The 25,077-nt window shown below is 41.7% G+C and overlaps 1 protein-coding gene across 4 annotated transcripts in view; it reads left to right on the top strand.

Annotated features, from left to right (window-relative positions):
* The window catches only part of AFF2 (AF4/FMR2 family member 2), a 472,276-nt gene that overhangs the window by 234,780 nt on the left and 212,419 nt on the right, over positions 1 to 25,077 (top strand). For all 4 annotated transcript variants that reach the window (XM_048515047.1, XM_048515045.1, XM_048515046.1 and 1 more), the window contains exon 4: positions 24,797 to 24,841. In XM_048515047.1, the coding sequence (XP_048371004.1) occupies positions 24,797 to 24,841 (45 nt within the window). The remainder of the gene's footprint in view (positions 1 to 24,796; positions 24,842 to 25,077) is intronic.

Raw genomic sequence — 25,077 nt, 5'->3', positions numbered from 1 at the left:
ATGCATCATATGGCTAGCTGATACATCCAGTATCTTTTAAAAGACAGAATTCCTGTGTGGTTCCAGGGCGCACTGCACTGGAAAGAACACTGGAGTTAATGCACCAAGGTTTTCTCTTTGGTAACCTGCAGCACAGGACAAATATCAGTGAGGTTAATTTAATCTCCAGCAACCCTGATTGTCTCCCTTAAGGCAACATTAGATGAGACTTTGTTACAGTATTTTGCAAATCAAATTAAAGACTCTTATGTTAATAGATTTTAGAATGAGCTGACACATCTTTTACTTAGCATCAGAGTCCCTGTGGGCCACAGCATGGCTTTGAAAAGGGTGAATGTAAAATTCTATCTGCCCTCCAAGAAGGGAGATGTGTTTAAAACTCTCCTGGAATAAACTAGCATTGTTTTACAGAAATCAGAGGGATTATACCAGCTGTGAATGTTTCTAGTCCATCTAGAAACATTCATCTTACAAGCCATCCCATACATAGAAAGGGTTTTTTTGGGAGACATGAAATGTTAAAAGGTTTAAGAGTTGTAACTTAATAAATATATCTTGGTTGTGGGATGGTGCCCCCTCAGAATGGAGGGGGAAGACAATGCAATCCTAAACAGAGTTATAAACTTCTAAATCAATTGAAGTAAATGGGCTTAGAAGGGTATAGCTTTGTTTAGGATGTCATCGTAAGAGTTCCTCTTGCTGTTTGTGAAAAAGCTAGCATTCAATTGGAAGGTTCTCATTTTGCTTTCTCTCAGATGTGCTTATTCTCCCCCTCCCCAGTAAAGTGCATTCACACATGTAGTGTGCCTTTTGCATTTTGTAGGAGCAGAAACCCAGAGAGGCTGCAGCGTGTTCTCCTTCTGAATGTGCTTAAAATGCCTCATTATGGCTTATGGCCTTTCAGTTGCAACCCACAGGCAATATTCCAGTTTGAGGCCCTGGGGCTGCTTTACTCAATACGGGCAACATTTCTTGGCTGTTCCACCCCACGCACCCTACCCCACCGCCAAAGAGCATGTTCTGTTGCTTCCCTTTTATGGGCCTTTCTGTACCCACCCAGCCCTTTAGAATGGCCTCCCAGAGGAACTTAAGACAGTTTTGACTGCTGGAATTTCATAAGGGACATACAATGGAACTCTTTAAAAGCCCTGTGGAACTTCTTAAGTTTGGAGATCTGAGGACTCTTGTTCTGTTGTGACACAGTATAGCTTTCTGCCAAGGCAGTCCTATGTAATTACTGTTCTGCACCATTCATCAGGTCCCTGGGCTTAGGACTGGAGTGACCCGTTCATAGACCGGCACCATGTGCTACTTACGAGTTTTGGCTGACCTTTTAGTTAATTGGGTCCACATTTATTTGTTTGTTTGCCTTGGCTAATTGATTGATTTTATGCATTTTACTTTATTTTCTACTATGCAATTATTTCTACTATACCCTTGGCACCAGCTGCCATGGGGAGAAAGGTGGCTCTTATTTATTTTAAATAAATATTGTTTAGAGGACATTTGTAATCAGAGAATATGATGGGAAATGTGATCGAGAAGCCAGTCCTACACTGCTATTTAAAGTCTAAACAAGCATCTCAAATTATGCTGCAGAAAACTGTTGGAAGCTAGCAGAGATGCAGGCATATTGGTGGAACAAGGAGTGTGTGAATTACCGTGTGTATATACATTATCTAGCAAGAGCTTTGATATAGGAATGGGAAGGAGAGATTTCAAGTTTATCTGGAAAAGACGCATGCTTCATTCATGGTAGATTGCCCAGAGGCATGAGGCTATTGGCCCCACAAATGTGTTTTTTGACCCATAATAGGCTTTGGCTTGATTTAATAGGACACATTTCACTGCCTTTATGGACATCCTTACATCTTCTTTGTAGGGTAATTATCTTTACACACACCTGATGTGGCAATGTAATTGACTCTTGCTTTTGTACAGTTATAGGTTAATGAACCAAAGTGATGGAGAGTTTTTTGCTTTTTCTAACAGCCAAAATAAGAAAGTGTCTCTCATTTGTTTGGCATTTTTCCCAATTGGACTTGGATTTTGGACCGAACTCTTGTTGTCTCTAAAATGCAGTCAACTAATTGACAGTTTTGTTAAGCTTTAAGCTTCAAACCATTTAGATGACTTGCAGTAAACAACATGAAAGTCATAGCATGTGATTTTTCTTTTAAAATGTGAGCCCTATCCAAAGTGAATGAGTTATAGTTTACACACAATGAGAAATCCATGGTTTGGGGCAGACATAACACTAGATCCTCTGCAAATCAGCAGTCAGTCTTAGGAACCAGTTGTGCATCTGTTTAGGAAACATAGTCCTAGAAAGGGTCTAGAATACCCTTCCATTTCCCTCCAGCCTTGTTAGACCTCAGTGTCATCTCTTACATGCTCCAGTTGTAACTGAATATCCCATCAAACTGATCTGCCCATTGAGGAATGCCTAATAAATTTCTAAGGAATCCTAGGATTTTTTTTTGGAATATACTTTGGATTGGTTCTTGTGGGTTTTCCGGACTAGGTGGAGTGGTCTAGGAGTTCAGGATTCTAATGGAGCTACTTGCATCTGTATTGTATCTCCCAGAGGTGTATCACAGAGGGAAGTCTGTTACTGTAAAAATCTAAACTCTGAAGATGCCAGCCACAGATGGTGCCAAACATTAGGTCAAAGGATCCACCAGACTACCTGCCATTATCAGTCTAGTGTTCCCACCAGAACTAGTTGAATCTGGCAGTGAAAGCCTTTGACAATACTTTGAATTTTTTTTCCTCTATAATCTGTCAGTACTACATCCTGAGATATGATCATCAACTTCTTTCGGGGGCTCCAAGATACTACCTGAAATCATGCTTAATTGTAGTATAGAATTGTTACTCAAACTCTGCATTGTTCATCACTTTCTGGTACTGCCACAGCATAATCCTGAAAGGCATTTATGGAATGAGCTTGTGAAATTTCCTTATTTTTATATGTTCATATTTAGAACTTCAACAGTGTTTAAAAAGACTCTTATTTCATTATGCAATTTTTAGTAACCTTATTATCAGGAATATGTTTAGCATAAAATTTATTAGTGACATGCCCTTTAATTTAGCCTGTCTAATTGATGCTAATTTAGTTAGATTGCATTAAATTATACCCCTTAATGTAACAGTGCGTGGGTCAAGAAATCCATTCCAACAGGTTAGGTAATTTTTCGTGCAACTGAACAGTAAAAAATGGTAGGGAAAGTGGGGGGGGGGGGGGTGGAGATGCAGTTGAGCTCCAAAATAATAGTTTTCTCAGATATTATTCTCAGAGAGAAAAGATCTCTTTTGAGTGCTTTCATTTCCAAGGCTCACAAGGTTCATCATTCTTCTCATCTGTCTTGGAACAAAGACAAAGGTGAGGAATTAATGTTTTTAGTCTTAAATAAAGTGAAATCATTAAGAGCAATCCTGACTTCAGCCTTCACTCCCTGTTTATCATGTTCAGCAAGCTGATAAGAATGAAAAATGTGTTCTCTCTCTCTCTTTCTCTCTAAATCTTAGCTTCTGACCTGGTAGAATTAGTTTGGTTCAAATGGTTGCTCTGGGAAATAATTAAATTGGTCTCCCTGGCAAACAAAGAAACAGCATGATACTGACAGAAGGAAAATACGTGACCCCCAAGGATAGAGTCATGCAAAACATGGCTGAGATTTGGTTATGTGCTACTATACTCGTAATCTCAGCAATTTAGGACAATCAACTTTAACATTTTTAGATGCAGGTCTCTCTTTTAGTGATGGCAGTGCCAAACACTCAACTTCCTTTTCTTTGAGCAAAAATATTTAAAGTTGCTATGGTAGAAATATTTCCAGAAAAATGCTGACCTGAGGTGAACCATTGGAATGTTACTGGAAACTCATGTGATCCTAAAATCTGTCCTTCATGAGTTTGCTCTCCCACTTAAGTCCCAAATTCACTGACTGAGAGATCCATGGGACCTAGTATTGCTCATAGATGTTTGGCTGGCTGCTCTGATAAAGGGCTCATCTTACCAATTAAAATTTCTTGGAAGATGAAGGCACTAACCATGGAAATTTATGCTCTAACGAGTCTAGATTAGACTACTGTGTAATACTCTACATGGGGGCTGCCTTTGGAAAATGTTGAAAAAGCACAATTAATTGCAAATGCCACTACCAAGCATGCTCATTGGAGCAAGCTACAATACCTACGCTGGTTTCTGGACTCAAATCCAAATGCTGGCAGATTTCAAGAACTTAATCAGAAACTCTGTTGCGTGTGCCTTCATTATTTGAGTTACATTTAATGAACATATGTAACAGTGCCTTTTTAGTAGTGGCACGGAAAAACTGGATTATCTACCCAGGCGGGTCTAATAATAGCCTTTAAACAGTGTTTAGAGAAAATGAAAGTTGAAGGAAACCACACACTAAATAGATACACTGCCTACCTTCCATATTTCAGTGATAGTGGGAAATGCTTTCAAGTTGCAGCCATTATGATGAAAACCCATATGGTTTCCAGTGCAAGAAATGAACAGAGGAGGTTTGCCATTGCCTACCTCTGCTTAACAACCCTGGACTTCCTTGGTGAGCTCTCATCCAAATACTAAGCAGGGCTGACCCTTCCTGGGCCACCTTGTTCAAAGTCCCATATTTCAATAATGTCATCAAAATTATTTTTGTTCCCCTTAAGATTCTGGCAGATTTTTTTTAACCCAATGAGAATCCTTGTAACTCTAAAAAACATTAGTGTGCATTGACATTATTCTGGATCCAAAGGGAGATGAATTCACATTGTGTAAGTCTTCCCGAGTTTGTAGGATATGTATATTTTGTCCGTTGCCTTGATTTTTAAGATTGGGTCATCTCACGGGAGCTTGTTTTTGCACGGGAAGAAGATTGAAAGGTTTTACGGTGTCCCAGTGCTCTTGTTTCAATCAAGGATTCCAATTTTTTATTTTCTGTGTTGGAGTGGTCCCGAATCAAAGCGGAAGGATATCAGAGATTTACAAGTTTAATCTCATTGAACAAGAGCGATAAGCCTGGTAATGCCGAGTGCATATTCTCAGCGCTACTTAAGGGATGAGATCACCAAGCCTAGAAGAGTGATTCATCTCACTCCTTTATCTTCACATGGCTTGAACCTAGAACTAAACATTGACAAGTGACATTGCTGTGCTTTTTTAAAAAAAATTCAACCAGCTGTGTAGCAATTAGCTTGATTGCTTGCAGAGGTCCTGCTGTATTCTTCTTTTGCTGTGTGCACCCAGGGAAAGAGTTGCAATATTACCTATGTGGTTTTCACATATCCCATAGTTTGTTTGGACATAGCTCACTTACATTCTTGCATGCTTCTCTGTTAAGTGTAGGCAAAAAAAATTCCTACTGCTGTATTTCTTAGAGGTCATAGTGTTTGCCAAACAGGAGCACATGTGCTGAAGCATCCCTAGCTTGTGAAAGCACCATCTGCAGCAGCAGGACCATTTGAAGATTTCGGTGAGCCCTTTGGGCCCTCTAGATCCTCCACTGGTACAGCAGAGATTGGGTTCATCTTTTTGAAGAACAGTGGTCATTCTTTTGTTTAAAACAATTTTATGGCATTACCAAATACCTCTGATATCAGCACTAGTATAAAAACATGGTGTAAATACTCTAAATAAATAAAAGGCTGTAAAGGTGGAGCAAATGGACTTTTGCACACAAAATCAACAAGAGGCATAACGTTAAAGGGTGGGATATCTCACTTTCTTACAGTATGAAAGCATCTTTCTGTTCATTATGAATGAAATGAGAAGGAGTGTTCTGTAGTGGTTACTGTGTCATACTAGGATTTGGGAGTCCCAGGTTTAAATATCTGCTTATACAAGAACACTCATTGGGTGATCTTGGACCCGTAACTCTCACTTAGCCTTACCTTCCTCATATGGTTGTAGTGAGGACAAAATGGAAAACAGGACTACTGTGTCAGCCGTCCTGAGCTCCAGGGACAAAAGGTTGGATGACAACACCAACAAAAAAGATGTATTTAAAATATCTGTTAACTACTTGAGACAGAAAGTGAGGAACAACGAGTATTAGGACAACTTGTATCCACTACTCATGAAACAGATAAGCAAATTGGTCACATGCAATGGACCATGATCAACATGGTTCTCATGGAAGTAAACTTTCCCACCTCTCCATTCCTTTGTCTCTCACTGAACTCCCTGAGATTCTGCTTCTCAGGGTCAAGGGGCTACCATGAACATGGAGAGAAGGCAAAGTCAGGGTTTGCTGTAGATGGATGAGCCATAAAAAACCACTGGCCTCTTCTCGGAGGCCCTTCTACTGTAGGAAATGATGGTAAGATAAAAGTCATCACAAAGTTTGCAACATACTCTAAAGAAGTGTGGTATTTCCCTCCAAACAGTTGTACAGTGTTTTGTATAATATTGGAAAACTAATGATAAGAAGAACCTCACTAGGAAATTGCACCATTTAGAAGTTGCAGTATCCTGCAACAATGACATATTCCTTTGACTAAATGTTTGTTGGAGGTGGCTGCACAAAGAGGCATCTTCTCTGCACTGAAAAGGATACATAACAGGTTCACTAAATCTTTCCCTGGAGGTGCAATTGCCTCTTGACAATAGAGTATGCAGATGACAGGAAAGGAAGACTCCACAGGCAGACTGGCAACTGGGATTTGATGGAGTTATAAATCCAATTTAATTATTTATTTCCAATCAGAAACCAATAATAAAACATGAACATGTAAATAAAATGTCTGCCAAATGGAAGCAAGTGCAACAAGGAAAGCATGCAGTGGCGTAGGAGATTAAGAGCTGGTGTATCTAATCTGGAGAAACCGGGTTTGATTCCCAGCTCTGGCGCCTGAGCTGTGGAGGCTTATCTGTGGAATTCAGATTAGCCTGTACACTCCCATACATGCCAGCTGGGTGACCTTGGGCTAGTCACAGCTTCTCGGAGCTCTCTCAGCCCCACCTACCTCACAGGGTGTTTGTTGTGAGGGGGGAAGGGCAAGGAGATTGTAAGCCCCTTTGAGTCTCCTGAGGAGAGAAAGGGGGGATATAAATCCAAACTCTTCTTCTTCTTCTTCTTCTTCTTCTTCTTCTTCTTCTTCTTCTTCTTCTTCTTCTTCTTCTTCTTCTTCTTCTTCTTCTTCTTCTTCTTCATGCCCGTTACACAATAGCGCCTGTCCAGAATCTGTCAGATCTTCTGAACGGGAATGCTGAGCGAGTTTTATTGGACAACATTTGTGGTTTCCAGCAGTGGTTAGCCCAGCAGATAGTGGCTACTGTTTTCAGTTTCCGCATGGTGGATTCTGTTCTGAATTTGAGAGCCCCACATTTTTCATGATGGTTAAACCAAACATTCCATCCACGCGTGGCTCATCCCTTCCACCAAGCTGTGTGTCATGATCCACTTTCTTTCCCTGCTGATTCCCATCTTGTATTCAATGTGCATGCTAAACCACTTGATTGCCTTTTTTGCCATCCAGACTTTTGGTGTTGGACCCCTCAGAGTCAGAGGCTCTCTCTGTTTTGGTTCTGAAATGCACACAGGCATGCCTGTGTGCTCTTTCCTCCCCCAAACAAAGGTTGAAAGGGATGGTGGAGTGGAAGAAAGACTTTAGTACCTTCCTTCTCTGGTGAAATACAACCTTTTCCTATTAATAGAAAAAAAATTGAGCCCAGTGGCACCTTTAAGATCATCAAAGTTTTTGTTCTTGGAATAAGCTTTGTGTGCATCCAATAAGACATTGTTGGCCTTAAAGGTGACACTGCACTCAAACTTTTTTTCCTGCTGCTTCAGACTGACATGGCTGCCCACCTGTTCTGACTAGTTTTAGTAGAGTTTCATGTAACATGTTTAGAATCAAAGTGTAAGACCCAATTCTGTAATACAAGAATGACTGCTTCTACTGTGAATTTTGTTCTTTTTTTAAATAAATCAAGGTAATTTAAAAAAATTAAATGGATGGGGAAAGACACTGAATAATTAGGGACTGTTTCCTTCCCTGAGTTGTCAGTGCTGAGCAACCCCGAAGAAAATGGGGGACATACATGTCTGTTGATATGTGATACTTTCTTTTCCCTTTCCCGATATCCAAGGTATCTGACTGATGGACATTATTACTTCAGTAAACTTAGTATGTATTTTGGAAGTGCAACTCAGACAGCCTCAAATATAACAATCAAATTAATAATAAGTCTTAAGGGAGCCAGCATGGTATATCTGGAAAACTGGGTTTGATTCCCTGCTGCTCCACATGAAACCTGCTGGGTGACCTTGGGCCGTTCTCTCAATTCTCTCAGAACTCTCTCAGCCCATGCAGAGGCAGGCAATGGCAAATCACCTCCAAGCATCTCTTGCCTTGAAAACCCTATGGGGTCATCATGAGTCAGCTGTGACTTGGCATCACTTTCCACCCCCAAATGTTGAAATGTAGATGCTGGTGGTAATTGACTTGAAATGGCTAGACAATGTACAAAAATAAAATGTATAGACTGTTTATAGACTTTGAGTAACACAGAATGCTTTATTGTCAATCTTCCAGCAGCTGTAACCAAAGACTAAAACATGTTACCCTTATCCAGAGATATCCCTGCATGGCTGTAGTGTTGTATACAGTGTGTAGCCTCAGACAGTCAGTGGGACTATGGATTTTGCATCTGCCCTGCTATCAGGATGGAGAATATGAATCCCAACTTAGGCTTTCACTGAGACATGGGCTGCACTGCTTGTTTTGATTCTGGGTTCACATCCAATGTCAAGACCAGCTCCTGGGATTTTGTTACCCCTTCACTGCCAACCCCTCAGGCCTCTCAGAGGCCAGCTTGGACTCAGCAGCAGCATAAACTACACCTATCACTTCCACTCATACTACTAGCAACTCACAGCAAGCTGTGTGCCATTCTTTGTCCCTGTGCCATTCCAAGTGGTCATTTTTTTGTGGCTTGAATGAAGAAGTGGCCCTCTCCAACATCTTTTCTGTTAATATGGGTCCCGAGCCAGCATGAAATGTAGCCTCTCTCCCTCTTGGGACTGCAGCTGATCGACTACAGTCCTCTGATTGTGTGACCTCTGTTAGCTGAAATCAGGTTTGCTCGTGTATTCTTAGAGAAGTGATTGGAGTAAATTCTGGACTGCATTCCTATTGTTCACATATCAGCCACTTTCTCAACACAGAGAGCATCACTCAGTCACTGTTCATTGTCTCCTTTTCTCAGGAAAAAAAATCTTATTATAGGCCTTTGATATTCAAGTGATATTGGATAGCTGGGTAGAAAAGTAATGTTGAATGACTGAGCTCGATGAAAAACAAAACAATGTAATTTTTTTCCAGAATGATGTACTAAGTTTTATTTCCCCCCAACTTTCTCTGTAGGTCTCTCTCACTTTCACACATAGACACCCCAACTGGCCTTATTAGCACAGATCTATGTATTTTTAAACAGGGAGGGGAAGAGAAAAAATAACACTATGAGGTATTTGTTTAAATGACCCTCTCCGAAGACCGAATTGCCTTCTTCCCTTGTCGCCGTTTGCCTGGTTTTTGCCATTCTTTTCTGTTACGCTTGGGTGGTCATATTTTGAAATTTCCCCAGGACCAGCCACGTTTCCCATCACATCTGAGAGACTCTGTGCTTTGCATGGTAATTAGGCTTTTTCTTTGTTTCATCTCCTGAGCCGTTCGCCGTGGCTTCCTGCAGTATGCTCAGCACTGGAGGCTATTGCTGCAATACGAGTGAAATGGGATCTCCTCCAGGACTAAACAATTCCACTCTTAACTTAGAAAAATATAAGGGAGAAAATTGCTAGTTTACATCTCCCTGCATTATTCTGTTTATCCTCACTCGTTCTTGGAGACAGCATTGTTTACTGGCATAATATCTTACCCTTATTGAAGGGAGTGGCCCGCTCATATGTTACCACATCTGTGATGTGTTCTAAGAGTCACATCCGTGGGACCTGGGTTTCCCACATGGGTTTATCTGGGACAATCCCTGATGAAAACAAAGAGAAAACTGTAAGTGCTCTGTGAGATTGGGGTTCTAGTAAGGTTCAGATGAAGAAGGGAGCTGCATTTCATGAGAAAACCTTGTCCCTTGAGGAATACATGCACATGATTATTCAGGGCTGTGAAATGGGACAAAAATGGGTCAAAAATGTCCAACCATTCAGGGCAAGGGCATGAAACACTTCCCCTGCTTTAGTTCAATAAACGCCAGATGGAACACAGTATCATACAAGCCAAGATATATGATGTTATATGTGATCTCTGATTATGTCAGGGGAATTATTATGTCAGGGGAAAAAAAACATTATCATTGTTTAGTGATTCTAAAGATTACTAAAAGAAAGAAGCTGCTGCGCAAAAAGACAATGAACGCAATATGAAAAGAGTAGGCAGAGGGCATTTGTGAAGCTCCTCCTGACCAAACTTCCTTTCTGTCCTTAAAATTATAAATTTCACTTAAACTTACTTTTAATGAAAGTCCTTTGAAATCTTTGAGAGTGATTTAACTAGCACTTTCTAATATCAAATTTAGAATTATCAGCAATTCTCCATGATGACATGAGAAATAAGACCATGATTAAGGAGATGCCATATGACTTGGTAGACTTTTTCCTATAGAGCTCTGCATATCAGCTGAAGTCAAGAAGAGAAGTCTTTCATTGTATCTCTACTGTATGTATCTTAGGCTGTTTCCACACGGGGGAATACAGTGTCCCAGGGACTCTAAAAACTGCATCCCTGGGGAGAAGTTCACATGGCCGGCCTGCCACCCCCAAGCGGCATAAAGACATGCCTTCCGAACCTTGCTCCCTGAGCGAGGTTTTTCGGAAGCACTGTCTTCCACCTGCTGCCATGCGAACGGCAGCAAGTGGAAGCCGCCATTTACCTGAAATGGCTCCTTACCATCTTCTGTCTTCTGGCGCTCTGTGGAGGCAATGGGACACACCTCCTGGTCTCCGTCGCTGCAGCCATCGCTCTGACCATGGGGGTGTGTCCCCTGGCCTCCACAGAGCTCCAGAGGACAGCAGAAGATGAGGAGCTGTTTGGGGAGGCTGCGCCATCGGCACCACTTCCAGTGGGACTGTCCATGTGAACAGTCCCAGGGGGAGGGTGCATCAGCATGAACTATGCCAACGTACCCCCGCTAAGCGCCCATGCGGAAAGGGCCTTAGATTGATGGGGCAAAACATTTTCAGTGATTTACTCCAAGAAACTCCTGACTGAGCTGCTTCAGTCTATTCTTTCCATTATCATGTGAAAACATGGATTTTTGAGGAATTTTGTGAAGGGATCCAGTAATTGATCTCTCTGTCTATCAACTGTTATGCTCTTCCTCCAAGGAACTCAGTGGAATACATTCTTCCACATTTTGGTTTGTTTTTTTTCAGCAATCCTGTGATGTAGGCTAGGCTGAACATGTCTGACTCACTTAACATAATCCAGGAAGCTTCATGGTTCTTAAGATGACTTCCTATTGATGGGCATGGCAATCTGGATGGGAATTATAAGGAGCGATGGCAGGCTACACTGATGCATTTGCCCCCTTTTTGGCATAAGGAGCATCCCCGCCGGCATAAGGAACAACCATCACCTGGCTGCTCCTCAGCTCTGCAGTGGCAAAACACAGCATTTGGAGCAATCTTTGAGCAATGCAGGCATCCAATCAGGCACTGGCAAGGGGCAAACATTCCCAAAGGTGAGGATTTCCAGGGGTGGAGCCAACCTTAGTAGGCTTTCACCCAGGGTTTAGGGTCACTAGCACAACAGCCCAAGGCTCAGAGTTATGCCAAAAGGCTGGAATAGGTCCATTAAGCCCTATGGAGGGCTTCCAGGTGGTGGGGCTTCTTTCTTCTGTCTGCCTCCCAGTGCTGCCTGGAATCATTCTGGAGGTGGTTCGGAGCTCAGGAGTGGTACTGACCCTGGCCACCCCAGGGATCTGGATTGGGCTTTAGTTCCACTGGTCTATTCTCTATCAAAAAGTCTTCCAAACAAATCTACAGCTGTCCTATAGCATCTGTATGCCTGCAAATTCTAAACACTTCCCCAGCATGGTAGTTATACTTCCAGGCAAATAAAATTTTACTTTCCAGAGCACATAATAAGCATTTCAGCAAATAGTGAGAATTTCCATTATTAATTTTAGATACCAATACCATTAAAATGATTGTAGCTAGTAAAAGTTCCTTTAACTTCCATAGGTGTGGGTGTGTAAGCTTTGAAGTACATTTGTTCTGTCTGTGTGCAAGTTTCTTTTTAAAGTTTCCCAACAGATCTTAGAAAATATCTTGTCTCCTAAAGCACTAATGGGATCATATGCATATAACTGGGTGTTATCTTTCCATGACACATGGAATGAAGTCTTGGAGCCTCATCAGTTGAGAAAGAAGTACTAAGCCAACGTTTTTGTTTGTCTGGCATGCAGAACTTGACAAATATTTTCTTCCTTTTGGCCTATTAAAGATTAACTGGTGTTCCTGCATTTCCTCTTACTTTCTTTCTCTCTCCGCCTTTTAAAAACTAGCTTGCTATTTATTTCATTTTTTATCAATAATGCACAAATATTCATTTATTCACCCTGGAGACAAGCCATCTCAGCTGCAGAATTTAGGCTTGTCAGACAAGGAGAAATTAAATCTTTCTGCCATAGTAAGGTCATAATAGAGAATGGCAATCCTTTTCTCTATCTCATACCAATGAGCTCAGTGTGTGTGTTGTTTCTTTTACAATCAGGACTTAAAACCAGCCATTAAACTATACTCTTCAGATAAGGGAGAGGAAACCAATACAAAGACAATATTGAAACAGAAAACAAAACCCCATTGCAACATAGACGCCGATTCTCACATTACCTTATGTACTAAGATTGTTAAATTGCGCCATGCAAATGACCCCGCAATGCCCCTCCAAGGAGAAAAGAATGCCTGACCTAGTAGATCCATATCAACAGCCATAGTGTCCCGGTTGCTGTCAAAGTGTCTGTCACTATAGTGGCTGGCTAGATTTAATGAGCAGCTAGCCTCCTAAGTTCAAAATGGGGAGAGGTGACTTTATACATGCATGTAAATTCCAACCTAAATCTATCTTGAAAACATGTTGGATGCATTGGTGCTTGCTCTTTCATTATCTATACAGTTCTTAGAACTATTGATCTCTATTTCTTTTGCATGGTAGCTTTCGTGGTATTATGGAACCAGTCCAACAGTCACATATTAAGTAATGAACCAAATATTCCCCATTCTTTCCTCCTTTGTTTATAAGAGTAATACCTGGTTTCATTTCAGCATAATCCAGTCATTAAAAAGAAAATAAAGATCCCCCCAAAATCCCAACCTTGTAAGTTTGTGGAAAACTTTTGTTAGCTACTTAGCTTGGAACAGGCTTAAAATTTGTTTCTCATCTTGTCATCTAAGGTGAGTAGAATCTAGCTGACTCAGTGGGGAAGCATTTAAGAAGTTGTCTGAAGCCCTCTATGCCAGGCACCTCTGCATGTTAATGGAATTCAGGGAGAGAGGGAGAGAGAGAGTAGGCAAGAGAGTGCTGGCCCCACATCCATGGGTTGTCTGAGTGGTTTGAATAAATGGAAGAAATATCTGTGCATACACTCCCTCCCTGTGATCAGCAACATTTGGAAAGCAGCATCCCTAATCAAGGACATCTCCCTAATCAAGGATGCATAAATGTGAACACTTCCTCTGCATATTCACACCACAAGACAGGGGCAGGACCAGCAGTTTTTCCCATGCTTCCTCCCCACACATTCAGTTGAAGCGTGAAGGGGGTCATGTATAGAGGGCTTAACTCTGTGTCCTGCAAGAAATAAACATAGGTAAGTGTTGGGTAGTCACCTTTGCAAAGTTGTTTGGAAGATTAGTCTACATTAAGCAGTTTATATCTGTCATGTTCAGAGGCTGAACAGATTCCAGTTTTATGGTTTCCCTACAAATCTTGATTTTTCTGTTTATGGCATCAGTCAAAATGAATGGAAATAGAAGAGTCTGCCAAGACTGCTATTGGGAATTTCCCTGAAGTATCTCCAGCTGCCTAATATATCAGTGTCTCTTCTTGTCTGTTCTTGATGGGGTCCAGCAGCAGGTCAACATCCTAAGGTAAAAGAAAGTGAGCAGCAGTCAGAGGAAGAAAATTAATGGGAGCCGGCATCTGCTGATCTCTTTGACAATAAGGAATTTTCACGGCCAGCGTTTATAGAAAGTGCTAGATATCATCTCTATTGGAAACCGGATTTCGACTTTCTGCCCTGGGATGCCAAAAATATTTCAGCAGGAAATGCTAAAGGAAGTTGAACTTTGAATTATAATTTGAATGACTGTCTAGCAGAATGGATTAACGTTCTGGCATGGCACCTTTTGAGGCTTTGGGATGAATCTTGCTGGATAAAAATCTGTCTGTTTTGACAGATGAAAAAGGTCACAAATGAAGCAGTGTCAGGAGGTGTTAGCCCAATATATATATATATATTTAAAAAATCTGGATTAGGTGGTAGATGTGAAAAAGAGAAACTCATCCAAAATATTCTGAGATATCGTCTGGAGTCATCTTCTTAAGTGCATTGATATGCTTTGTTTTAATTTAGATGCCTGGTTTACTTTGCCTTGTCTACATGTGGACATTGATTAAAGAGAGATTGGAGGGAAGAAGCCAAACATAGAATGAGATTCTACATGTGTTTAGTGAGGTCTCCACAATCAATAGATGGGGTCACAGTTATGGCAGTGATGTAAATTTACACATTGGGGATGCTGATTATTTGAACAGAAATATTGTAAATTCCACTTGGTCATTCATTTCCCAAGAGACAGATGTTTCTACTCTGCTAATTCTAAGATGTTTCCTGGAATAGGGCTGGTTTGCTGTAATAGATAAAGAATGAGAATCCTGCAGTGATGACTTTGAAAACAGTAGAGTCCTACAATGTCAGCCTCAGTGCAGATCTAGGAAACTACACAAATTGAACCCCTTGAGGATCCCAAGTTTTCCCATGTTTTCCTGTTATCTTTTAAAGGCAGATCGGGAAAACCTATGGCAGCCTTCCCCTATCTGGATGGCCCAGGCTAGCCAGATCTTGTCAGATCTTGGAAGGTATCCAGGGTCAACCCTGATTAGCACTTGAATGAGAGACTACCAAGGAAATCCAGGGTCATTAAGCAGAGAAAGACAATGGCCAACCACCTCTGTTTACTTCTAGCCTTGAAAACCTGTAGCACCACTATTAGTCGGTTGTGACTTGATGGCACTTTATACCACCTTTGCAATGTGCTTTTCTTTCAAGTTAATGTAATCCGTTAGGCCTCTCCCTCAAGTCAGGTCCCATTGGCAAAAAGGCAGATTAGAAATGTTTAAATGATTCTTATGCCATTCCATTCCTTGGCATGGTACTGAGGCCTGAATACACACGGAGTAGCTTGTTGGGCTGTATCCCTGCCTCAACCCTTGAAATTCCCAGGTCAAGTTCTGGTGTCCTTGAAAAAGGTGGGCACCCGAGTTTGCTTGAGTTGTTCAGTATGGGTATCATGATTGGTTGGTATCTCTGTCAAAGAGATGATGGGCTTTTGTGTTTGTGTAAGATTAATTATCCAATCGATTCCCCCATCAGAAGAGTTTCAGGCAGCTAGTTCAACTGTTAATGTAACCGGCAGTGAGAGAACAGAAACCATTTCCTTGTCGTTTTAATAGTCTTCAGCTGCGCCGAGACTTCTCTTGAACAACTGGTTTGCATTTTGTAGGCTATTTTTCAGTGTTTTCCAGCAGAAAGAAAGCTGCTGCCAGCTGAAGCCTCTTTTGATATAAATGGGGATTTCCACTTAAAAACCAATCTGTCTCTGGATAACCCAACAGTTGGAAAGCTTTCTAATGGAGTTGCAAAGAGCTTTTACAATCTTAGATTTGTCACAGTCGCACGTCTGGTGAGCACACATTGTCTGTACCAAAAAAAAACTTGGCAATCTTGACTAGATTTGGGAAAGAACGGGGCATCATCGTTGGTTAGACCTGGAATAAGCACACGTCTGTCAAATGATGCACTGTGGAATCAAGCCATCTTTTTCAAAATGTAGAAAGGATAGATGGATGTCATAGTGGCTAGGGATGGGCGCCCATTTTTGTGGGGATTGGGTAATTTTTATTAATTTATGTATCACATTTAATATACCGCCCCTTCCCCAAAGGGCTCTGGGCATTATACAGATCAGTAAAAACACAATTGGATTCAAATTCCAGTTAAAACCATAATTAACAACAACTCCAACCTTAGCTTTAAAAATCAGGTGACAAACATCAGCAATAAGACTCAGCAGGGCAGTCAACACAATAAGTGTGTGCTCCAAGGATGGAATATGGGTTGCAGGGGATGGCATCCTCAACGGCTGACCTTCCCAAAGGCCCAGAGGAACAACTCCATCTTGGAGGCCCTGTAGAACTGTTCTAAGTCCCACAGGACCCGGATAGTTGAGGGGACTGTTCCGCTAGGTTGGGGCCAGGGCACTAAAGTCCCTGGTCCAGGTAGAGGCCTGCCATATCATGAAGGGGCCCAGGATCACCAGCAAATTGGCCTCTGCCAAGTGCAGAGGCCATGTGGTGACACATGGAGACAGATGGTCCCTGAGATATGAAGACCCCAGGCCGCGGAGTACCTTGAACCCTGAACCTGATCCAATATTCCAGCTGGAGCCAATGCAGCTGGTGAAGCACTAGCTGGATATGTGCACACCTGTAAGGATTCAGGCAGCTGTATTTTGAACCACCTGAAACTTCTGGAACAGTTTCAAAGATAGCCCTGTGTAGAGCAAGTTTCAGTAGTCCAGTCTGGAGATTACGATTACATGTATTACTATCAGGGCCGGAGTGAGGGGGAACTGCGCCTATAGCATGTGTGCACCCTGCCACGCCCCTGCCCCTGAATGCCCCTGGAACACCCTCACCACGCCCCCTCCATGCTTTCACTGCATGCCCGATGCGCCACACACCTCCCCATTCCCTTAGCTCTACACCACTGATTACTATGGCTAGGTCAGGTCAAGGCAGATAGAGGGCCAGCTTCTTTGCCTAACGAATATTGTTAAAAATGCACTACATTCGTGACCTGGGCTTCCGTAAGGAGGCATTCAGAATCACCCCCACACTCTAGACAACTGGCATAGGTGTTAGTTTTTCCCTGTCAAGAGTCAGGACTCGAACCTAAGTCAAGATACTGGGGCATTACAATTGTTAATGGTCATCTGTATGGCAGCTTTTGAAAACGATGTTTTGAACAGTGTATGTGTGAGTGTGAACAGTTTATGTAATCTTTGGAGAGATTTGTATTGTCAAAGGCTTTCATGGCCAGAATCACTGGGGTGTTGTGTGGTTTCCAAGCTGTATGGCCATGTTCTAGTAGCATTTTCTCCTGACGTTTCGCCTGCATCTGTGGCTGGCATCTTCAGAGGATCCTGAAGCCACAGATGCAGGCGAAACATCAGGAGAAAATGCTACTAGAACACAGCCATACAGCCCAGAAACCACACAATACCCCTTTGGAGACATTTACTTCTAATTGTTCTCTTTCATCACAATTTGACTAAAAAGGCAAAAGCATGAGAAAACCTGGAAATCAATCCAAGGGCAGAGGCTTGAATGGTACAACACTTGAGCAGGCAAACTGTCCTAAGAATCGATGTTCATTTTGTGTGTTTGGAATTGCCGGAACCAAAAGGCCAGAAGAGATGGCTCATAGGGTTACCAGCTCCAGGTTGGGAAATACCTGGAAATTTGCGGGGTGGAGCCTGAGAAGGGTAGAGTTGGGGAAGAGAGGAACTGCAATTGAGTGCATTGCCAAAGAACCCACCTTCCAAAGCAGACATTTTCTCCAGGTGAATTGATCACTGTTGTAATCCCATAAGATCTCCAGCTTCCATGTGGAGTTTGGCAACCCTTCTCAAGTATCATCGAGGCAGTCAGAAGCAGATAATCATGCCACTTGGCCATTCAATTATGAAGAAAATGTGTGGCCACAGGTTTTTCAGAGAATGTTAAACTCTAACAGATTAATGTACTATGTAGTGGTTTGAGACAACATTTCCAAGTTCTCATTTACAGTAAATATTGTGGTGCTTCTTCACCCTCACAAAGGGCTGCCAACTTCAGGTTGGGAAATTCCTGGAGATTTGGGGGCTTGAGCCCGGGAAGGCTGAAGTTTGGAAAGGGGAGAGATGCCAGCAGGATATAATACCATAGAGTCCACCCTCCAAAGCAGCCATTTTCTGTAGATCTCTGTTTGGAGATGCATTGTAATTCCAGGAGATCTCCAGGCCCCATCTGGAGTGTGGCAACCCTATCTCCACAAAACTGAATAATGGACTAATGACAGGCATAGAGTCTTATGAACATTTGAAGCTGTCATGTATCATCAGGGCATTGGTAAATGTAGATCAGAGCTTGACAGGGAGTGTCAGTTTTCTACGGTCTCCTGTATGAGATCTTGTTAGCTGAAAATGCCAGAGACTAAGGCAGGGACCTTCTGCCAAATTAACACTCCCACATGCCAGCTCCGTGTCTGAGAAAGCCTTCTCTTTGCAGTACAACAACAACTAGGTCATAGTCTTTCCTAGGGGAAGTCCAGTTCTCTGGAATGGCCTACCAGCGGGGGTACGAAGAGCAGCTTCACAGGGTACATTTTTGGAAGGTGTGCAAGGCCTCTGCCGTTTCAAATGGCATTGGGGAGTGGGTGAACTGTTTCAGAAGATCTATCTGTGGGTGTTTTAATTTGTTCATCGTTTCCATTTTGCTAATGAATTCGGAAGTTTGGTTTCCTTGCAAGTTGTTGCGCTGTGAGTTGCTTTAAGGGAATAAGGTGGGAATTTGGGAATGCAGCCTGGGAAAGATGCGGGTTGGAGCGGGGAGGGACATCAGGATGTAATGTCGTAGAGTCCACCCACCAAAATAGCCATTTTTCCCCACAATAATTGATCTCCATTGTCTGGAGATCAGTTCTAATTCCAAGCGATCTCCTGGCCCCACCTGGAGGTTGGCAAGCCTAACTTCCAGACACTGTCTAAAGGGAGAACAAAGTTGCCCTTGTCTAATGATCACATCTTAAATATTTGACCATCACCTCATTGTAAAATGATTCTTCTGAAACTCCTTATTTACCTGAATGACAAAATGTGATGGATGACCCCCCAGAAATTAGAGATTATCTTTCCATTTATTTAAAATGGAAACCGAATTTAAAAATCTGTAGCTTGGTACCTTGTATTTTAAAGTAAAACCAGGCACCTCCATTGACCTCCTATTTACATTTCTTTAAGAGCTCTACATAAAAGCTATCAAGAAAAGTTTCACAACAGGCAAATTAATTGGTTTTTACTGTATTTGAATGGAGTGATTGTCAAATAAAACATGCCATGACAGTTAATAGTGTCATTTAGAGGCATAAAATTATTGGCTTATTTGTTATTGGATAAAAACAAAGGCAAACACTTTGCATTAGGAAGTTTTAATGTGTTTAAAATCCTCATTAGGGATTTATGGACATTCTTGCTTCACATAGTGCCTCATTAATTTGAAGCTAAACAGTTACTTCTGTGTTACAGTTCCATTCGTCTGTGTGTGTGTGTGTGTGTGTGTGTGTGTGTGTGTGTGTGTGTGTGTGTGTGTGTGTGTGTGTGTGTGTGTGTGTGTGTGTGTGTGTGTGTGTGTGTGTGTGTGTACACACCATACCAGGTTTGGGTTTTTTGTTTTTGCTTTTTTGAAAAAGAAACCCTCTCCACGTTTCCTTAATTAGATCTTGCATTAGTGCTTGGATTGTACACTGCTGGAAATGTAGAATTTAATTAATGTAATTTATAAATCAAATAGAAGTGAGTTATTTTAGGGTCTCTTTTTTCCTTTGCATTTTAGTGAGCAGTTTAAGGAGCGTGATGTTTAAGCACATGCAGATCTGAAATCTCAGGGAAGACCACAGACTTCGATGGTGAATACATTTAGCAATGTCTCTTGGCATCAATAGATCAAAGTGGCTTAATTAGAATTGTAACCAAGGGGGAGATAGTTAAAAATTTGTGGAAATCTAGATTTTTTTTGGCTTTTTAAGTTTGAGATCATTGCAAAAACACTATTTCACCTTATTTCACAGCCTCAACTGGTAGAGATTAATCTACCTGCCTACAGCTGTCCATTAGAATATGGTTTCTTCCTTCTCCCCCAGATGCTCTTTCTGGCCAATGAGAAATTAACAGTATGCTGCGAAGCAGAGTTACACCTGTCTAAACCCATTGGCTTTAGTGGACTTGGAAGACTTGTTTAGGATTGTACTGTGTGTTTCCGACATGACTTAACATAGTATTGCTTATTAGGGGAAGAGTCTGGATTTATTCCCCATTTTTTTCAACAGTAAGGAGTCTCAAAGTAGCTTACAAACACCTTCCTTTCCTCTTCCCATAACAGACACCTCGTGGGGTAGGTGGGGCTGAAAGAATTCTGAGATAACTGTGGTACACTCTGCACAGCACAAATAGAACATCCTGGGGATGTGCTTAAAAATCCACCTTCTAATTTTTTTGTTCAGACAGCATAGACCAAAAAGGCATTTGAGGAGAAAGAGGCTTTTCTCCCTGCCCAGCCATTTAAGCCTCTTGTCAGTTTCCTTCACTATTGGCACTCGTCATTTTGTGCTGCAGGAAATCTGCCCATGCAGCTATTGGGTGAAGATTACCCCAGACTTTTGCTCTGCAGGCTCCAATCCTGGGCACCTTTTCAGCCTGAAAAGTACATGGTTTTACTCTGCTCTCCTGTTGATTCTGGCAATATATAGTTTTCCCTTTTTAAAATTTTCAGCTAGCTATCTTGTAGGCAATGGCAGACACAATATGAAAATTGGCTGTGATTTTAAAATTGTGTCTGTGTATCTTTGAAGGCAGCTCATCAAAAAAAATTTAAAAGGGAAAACTATATATTGCGTGAATTGGCTAGACGAGCTGAGTACAACCAAGTACTTTCTGGGCTGAAAAGGCATCCAGGATCAGAGTCTGCAGAGCAAATGTCCTGGGAAAACCTTAAGCAAAAAGCTGCAGGCTTGAAGAATCCCTGCAGCTCCGCAAAATGTCAGGTGCTAGCGGCAGATGAAACTGACAAGAGAGCTTTAGTGGTTGAGCAGGAAAAATAAGACATCTTCTCAGCTCCCAAGCTCCGCACAGCAAGAGGAAATGACTTGCAGATGACTTGGGAGGAAAAAGTCAGTAGTTTTGCGTCTTCAAAATAGGACGGCTCGAGCAAAAATAAGGCATTCTGAGGAGGCCTTGGGGTAAAAGCTGTGTGGAGTTCCTCCCCAAGATGCCTTTTTTTGGTGTTGTCAGGATGTCTTATTTGTGCAGAAATGGACCATTGACTAGCTCAAGGTCACCAAGCAGCCTTCAGGTGTAAGAGCAGGAAAACAAATCCTATTCATCAGATAAGAGTTTACTGCTCATAAGGAGGAGTGGGGAATTAAACCCAGTTCTCCAGATTAGAGTCTACTGTTCTTAATCGTTACACCACACTGGCTTTTTAGATTTATTTTGCTTTCCATTATCTGTTCTGGATAAATAGTAGACACTGTTAAGAAAGGGTTATTAAGTGTGTCAAGGAACAGAATCTGCTGAGGGAAATTCATGGCTTCTGCAAAGAGAAATACTCTGGAAATGTACTTTGGACACCGAAGATTTGAATTACTACCAAATCTCAAATGTATCATTCTTGAGCAAGGTGATAGAAGAAGTGGAAGCTGAGCAATTTCAGGCATTCCTGAATAAAACAGATGGTTTGGATACCTTCCAGTCTGGATTCATACCTGGCTATGGTATTGTAATGGTCTTTGTTGCCCTGTCAGATGACCTGCACTGGGTGATGGACAGGAGAAATGTGACCCTGTTACTTCTCCAGGATCTTTCAGCAGCTTCCAGTAGCATTAGTCATGGTTTCCTTATGGTATGCCTTTTTAGAGTTGGGACTGGAGGCTCCATTCACATTGGTTGGGCCCTACCTGGAAGGTAGATTTCAGAGTGTGCTGCTGAGGGACTGCTCCTCAGCTGTTTGACCTCCAGCTTTGGCTGGTGAGCTAACAGCAGCCATTCTAGGGCAGGAAGGATGTTATCAGGGTACATGGCCCAGTAACATCTTGATTAGATTACTGTAATGCACTCTATGCTGGGCTGCTCTTGAAGACTTTTCAGAAGCAATAGTTGGTACAGAACACAGCAGGCTGTATGCTGTCTGGGGTGGACCATAGGATCATGTTAGTGGTTCATAAAATTATCCATAGGGTAGAGATTGTTGCTATAAGGAGTTTTCCTTCATTTCCCATAAAATTAGAACTCAGGGGCATCTCATGATGGTGATTGACTATATGTAGAGGACAGACAAAAGGAAATACTTCTTTACACAATGAGTAATTCATTTGTGAGGTTTAGAATCAGTGGACAGGGTGATGGCCATAAGCATAGGTAGCTGTAAAAAGGGGTTAGACAGAGTCATGGAGAAGAGGTCCATCAATAGCTACTAGCCATGGCAAGTAGCCTCCATATCCACTGGCACTAAATCTCATAAACCCAGTGCTAGGAGGCAAAATCTGGAGAAGACCTTGGTCTCTGTGCCCTGGTTGTTGACAATTCGGGGCAACTGGTTGGCTTCTGTGAGAAACAGGATGCTGATCCAGGAGGCTTTTCTATGTTCTTACATAATTGCATCCTTATATTTAGAAGCATCTCCTCAGTCTGGTTTAAATTTGCATGAATTAACACAAACAAATAACAGCCATTTACAAGTAAGGAATTATAATTACCACACTGGAATAAGGAATAATTCTATGTTTGAATGTCACAAAGAATTAAGATTGCCAGATAGTCTGAGATACCATGAACACAGGACATAACATCTACCTCTGGCATTCAATTCCATGTCATGCTTGTGCGGTCCCAAAGGCATCTGACTGGCTGCATCTGAAAACATAACATTGGATTTGATAAACTTGGTTCTATCTGCCAAGACAGCTCTTACGCTCTGAAAGAAAACTGCATAAGTTTTCCATTTTGTATGAAATGCATCAAGGGTTATGGAGACTATAGCGATTACCCACATGCTAAATCTGGCCAGTAAGCGGTACAAGAAAGGTGTTGACAAATTGGAATGGGCTCAGAGAAAGACAGCGAAGATGTTCTGTGTGTTTGGAAATCAAGTCCTACAATACATTGAAGGAACTGGGTGTGTTTAGCCTGATGCAAAAAAGTCCGAGGATTGACTGTGGCATGATTATGCTTGTCAAGTGTTTGGTGGGATGTTGCATGAAAGAAGACAAAGACTTGTTCTCTGCTACTGCAGAGACTGAGACTAGTTTTAATGGGTTTAAGTTACAGGAGGGTAGCGTTCAGCTGAAAATTGACAAAAATTCCCTAAGGGTGAAAACAGTTTATTAATGGAACCAGTGCACAGTAGTGTGGTAGTCTCTTTCCATGTGTTGTCTGTAAGGAGAAACTGGACCGCTCTTGCTTTACTTCATGGAGCAGAGGGTTGGAGTAGATGAAAAGCCCTCTTCCAACTCTATGATTCTGTGCAAATAAATGAACAATAATCTTCTTGCTGTTGTTGTGCATTGTAAGCATTTTCTGTCTTCACATCTTCCTTCCATTGTGCCATTCTTATGGGTCCCTCTTCTGAGCAGTATCATGTAGTGGTTATAGTTCAAACCTAGAACTAGGTTTCTCGCTCAGTGACAAACCTCATGATGTATATGGACCAGTCAGCCTTGTTATAAAGACAACATGGAGGAGGATTATCACTTGTAGTTCTCTGAGCTCCTTGGAGGGAGGAATCAAAATATAGTAGATCAATATGCCACTACAGTGTGTGCTGCAGAGTGTGCTGTTTGCAGGATCCACATGATCGGCATAAGCCCACATGATTTCCAATTTCCAAATATTGTTGGAGATGCAGAAGAAGGAAGAAGCTCCAAAGAAGGGATCCTTAAAGTCAGGTTTGGTGACTAGCAGATGGTTCTGCAGGCAACTGAGCACATGGATACAGATGAATCGTGTAGGTTAAGAAGCAGATCTGTCTGTTCTTGTGCAACAAGGCTCAGTATGAAGTCAGGCCAAATTGAACATCATTACCTTGGGTCACCTGTTCCTTGCTGTCAGAAGCTGCAGAATCATCCTTTAATGGGTAACACTGTTGCCACAGTAGTCAAGATGCCCCATTCTTCTCTCCAGAATCCCTTATTTAAGCCTGGGTGAATTATAGAAGCCTAGACCTTCTTTTAACATGGAACAAGCCAAATTGTATATAGATCCTTAGATTTTATGTGCCACTAACTAACTCACTCACTCACCTGCACCACCCTACTCACTCACCGGCACCTACCTCACTCACCTCACTTCACTTCCCACTCACTCACTTCACTCCACTCTTCATCAATTTCACTTCACTTTCACCTACCGCTAAACCTGCCACTCTGTGTGTGTGTGTGTGTGTGTGTGTTTGTGTGTGTGTGTGTATCTTTGGTTATAGGGGCATCACCTTTTTGGGGATAGAGTGAGCCTTTTATGAATATGAAATGTGTCATATTTGATAGTCAGTGAAGTTGCATTATGTCCATATATTGGTTATATACAATATTCACTCGTCATGAATGTATTAAAAAGTGTAAGAATGGGTCACATTATGGGCATTGCAGGTGTTCAGTTGTTATATATAACTTCCTTTGTAATTAATAAAAAGTTTACTTTTTGACAGAATTTATGTTCTTCCATTCTAGGTTAACCTTCCCAATGATTCCAGCTGTGTGGAGGAAATATTACGGGTAAGTTGAAAAGCTTCTTTTTGATGCAGTCGATTAGAAAGGCAGAGGAAAATCTGGGGTTAAATCTCTGATCAGGGACTCTCAGCCCAAAAATGAAATTGGGTAGAGAATAAAATATACCCTTCCCTAAATTAATCATAACATACAGTTTATTTTTGGTACTGCCGTTTCCTTTGTGGAACATGGTCGTTGAGTTCAGAATTATGTATCAAAGAAGAAATATAAAAGCATTTAAT

This window comes from Sphaerodactylus townsendi, linkage group LG13, assembly GCF_021028975.2.
Source record: "Sphaerodactylus townsendi isolate TG3544 linkage group LG13, MPM_Stown_v2.3, whole genome shotgun sequence".
NCBI classification, from domain to species: domain Eukaryota; kingdom Metazoa; phylum Chordata; class Lepidosauria; order Squamata; family Sphaerodactylidae; genus Sphaerodactylus; species Sphaerodactylus townsendi.
This window is presented reverse-complemented; position numbering and strand designations above follow the sequence as displayed.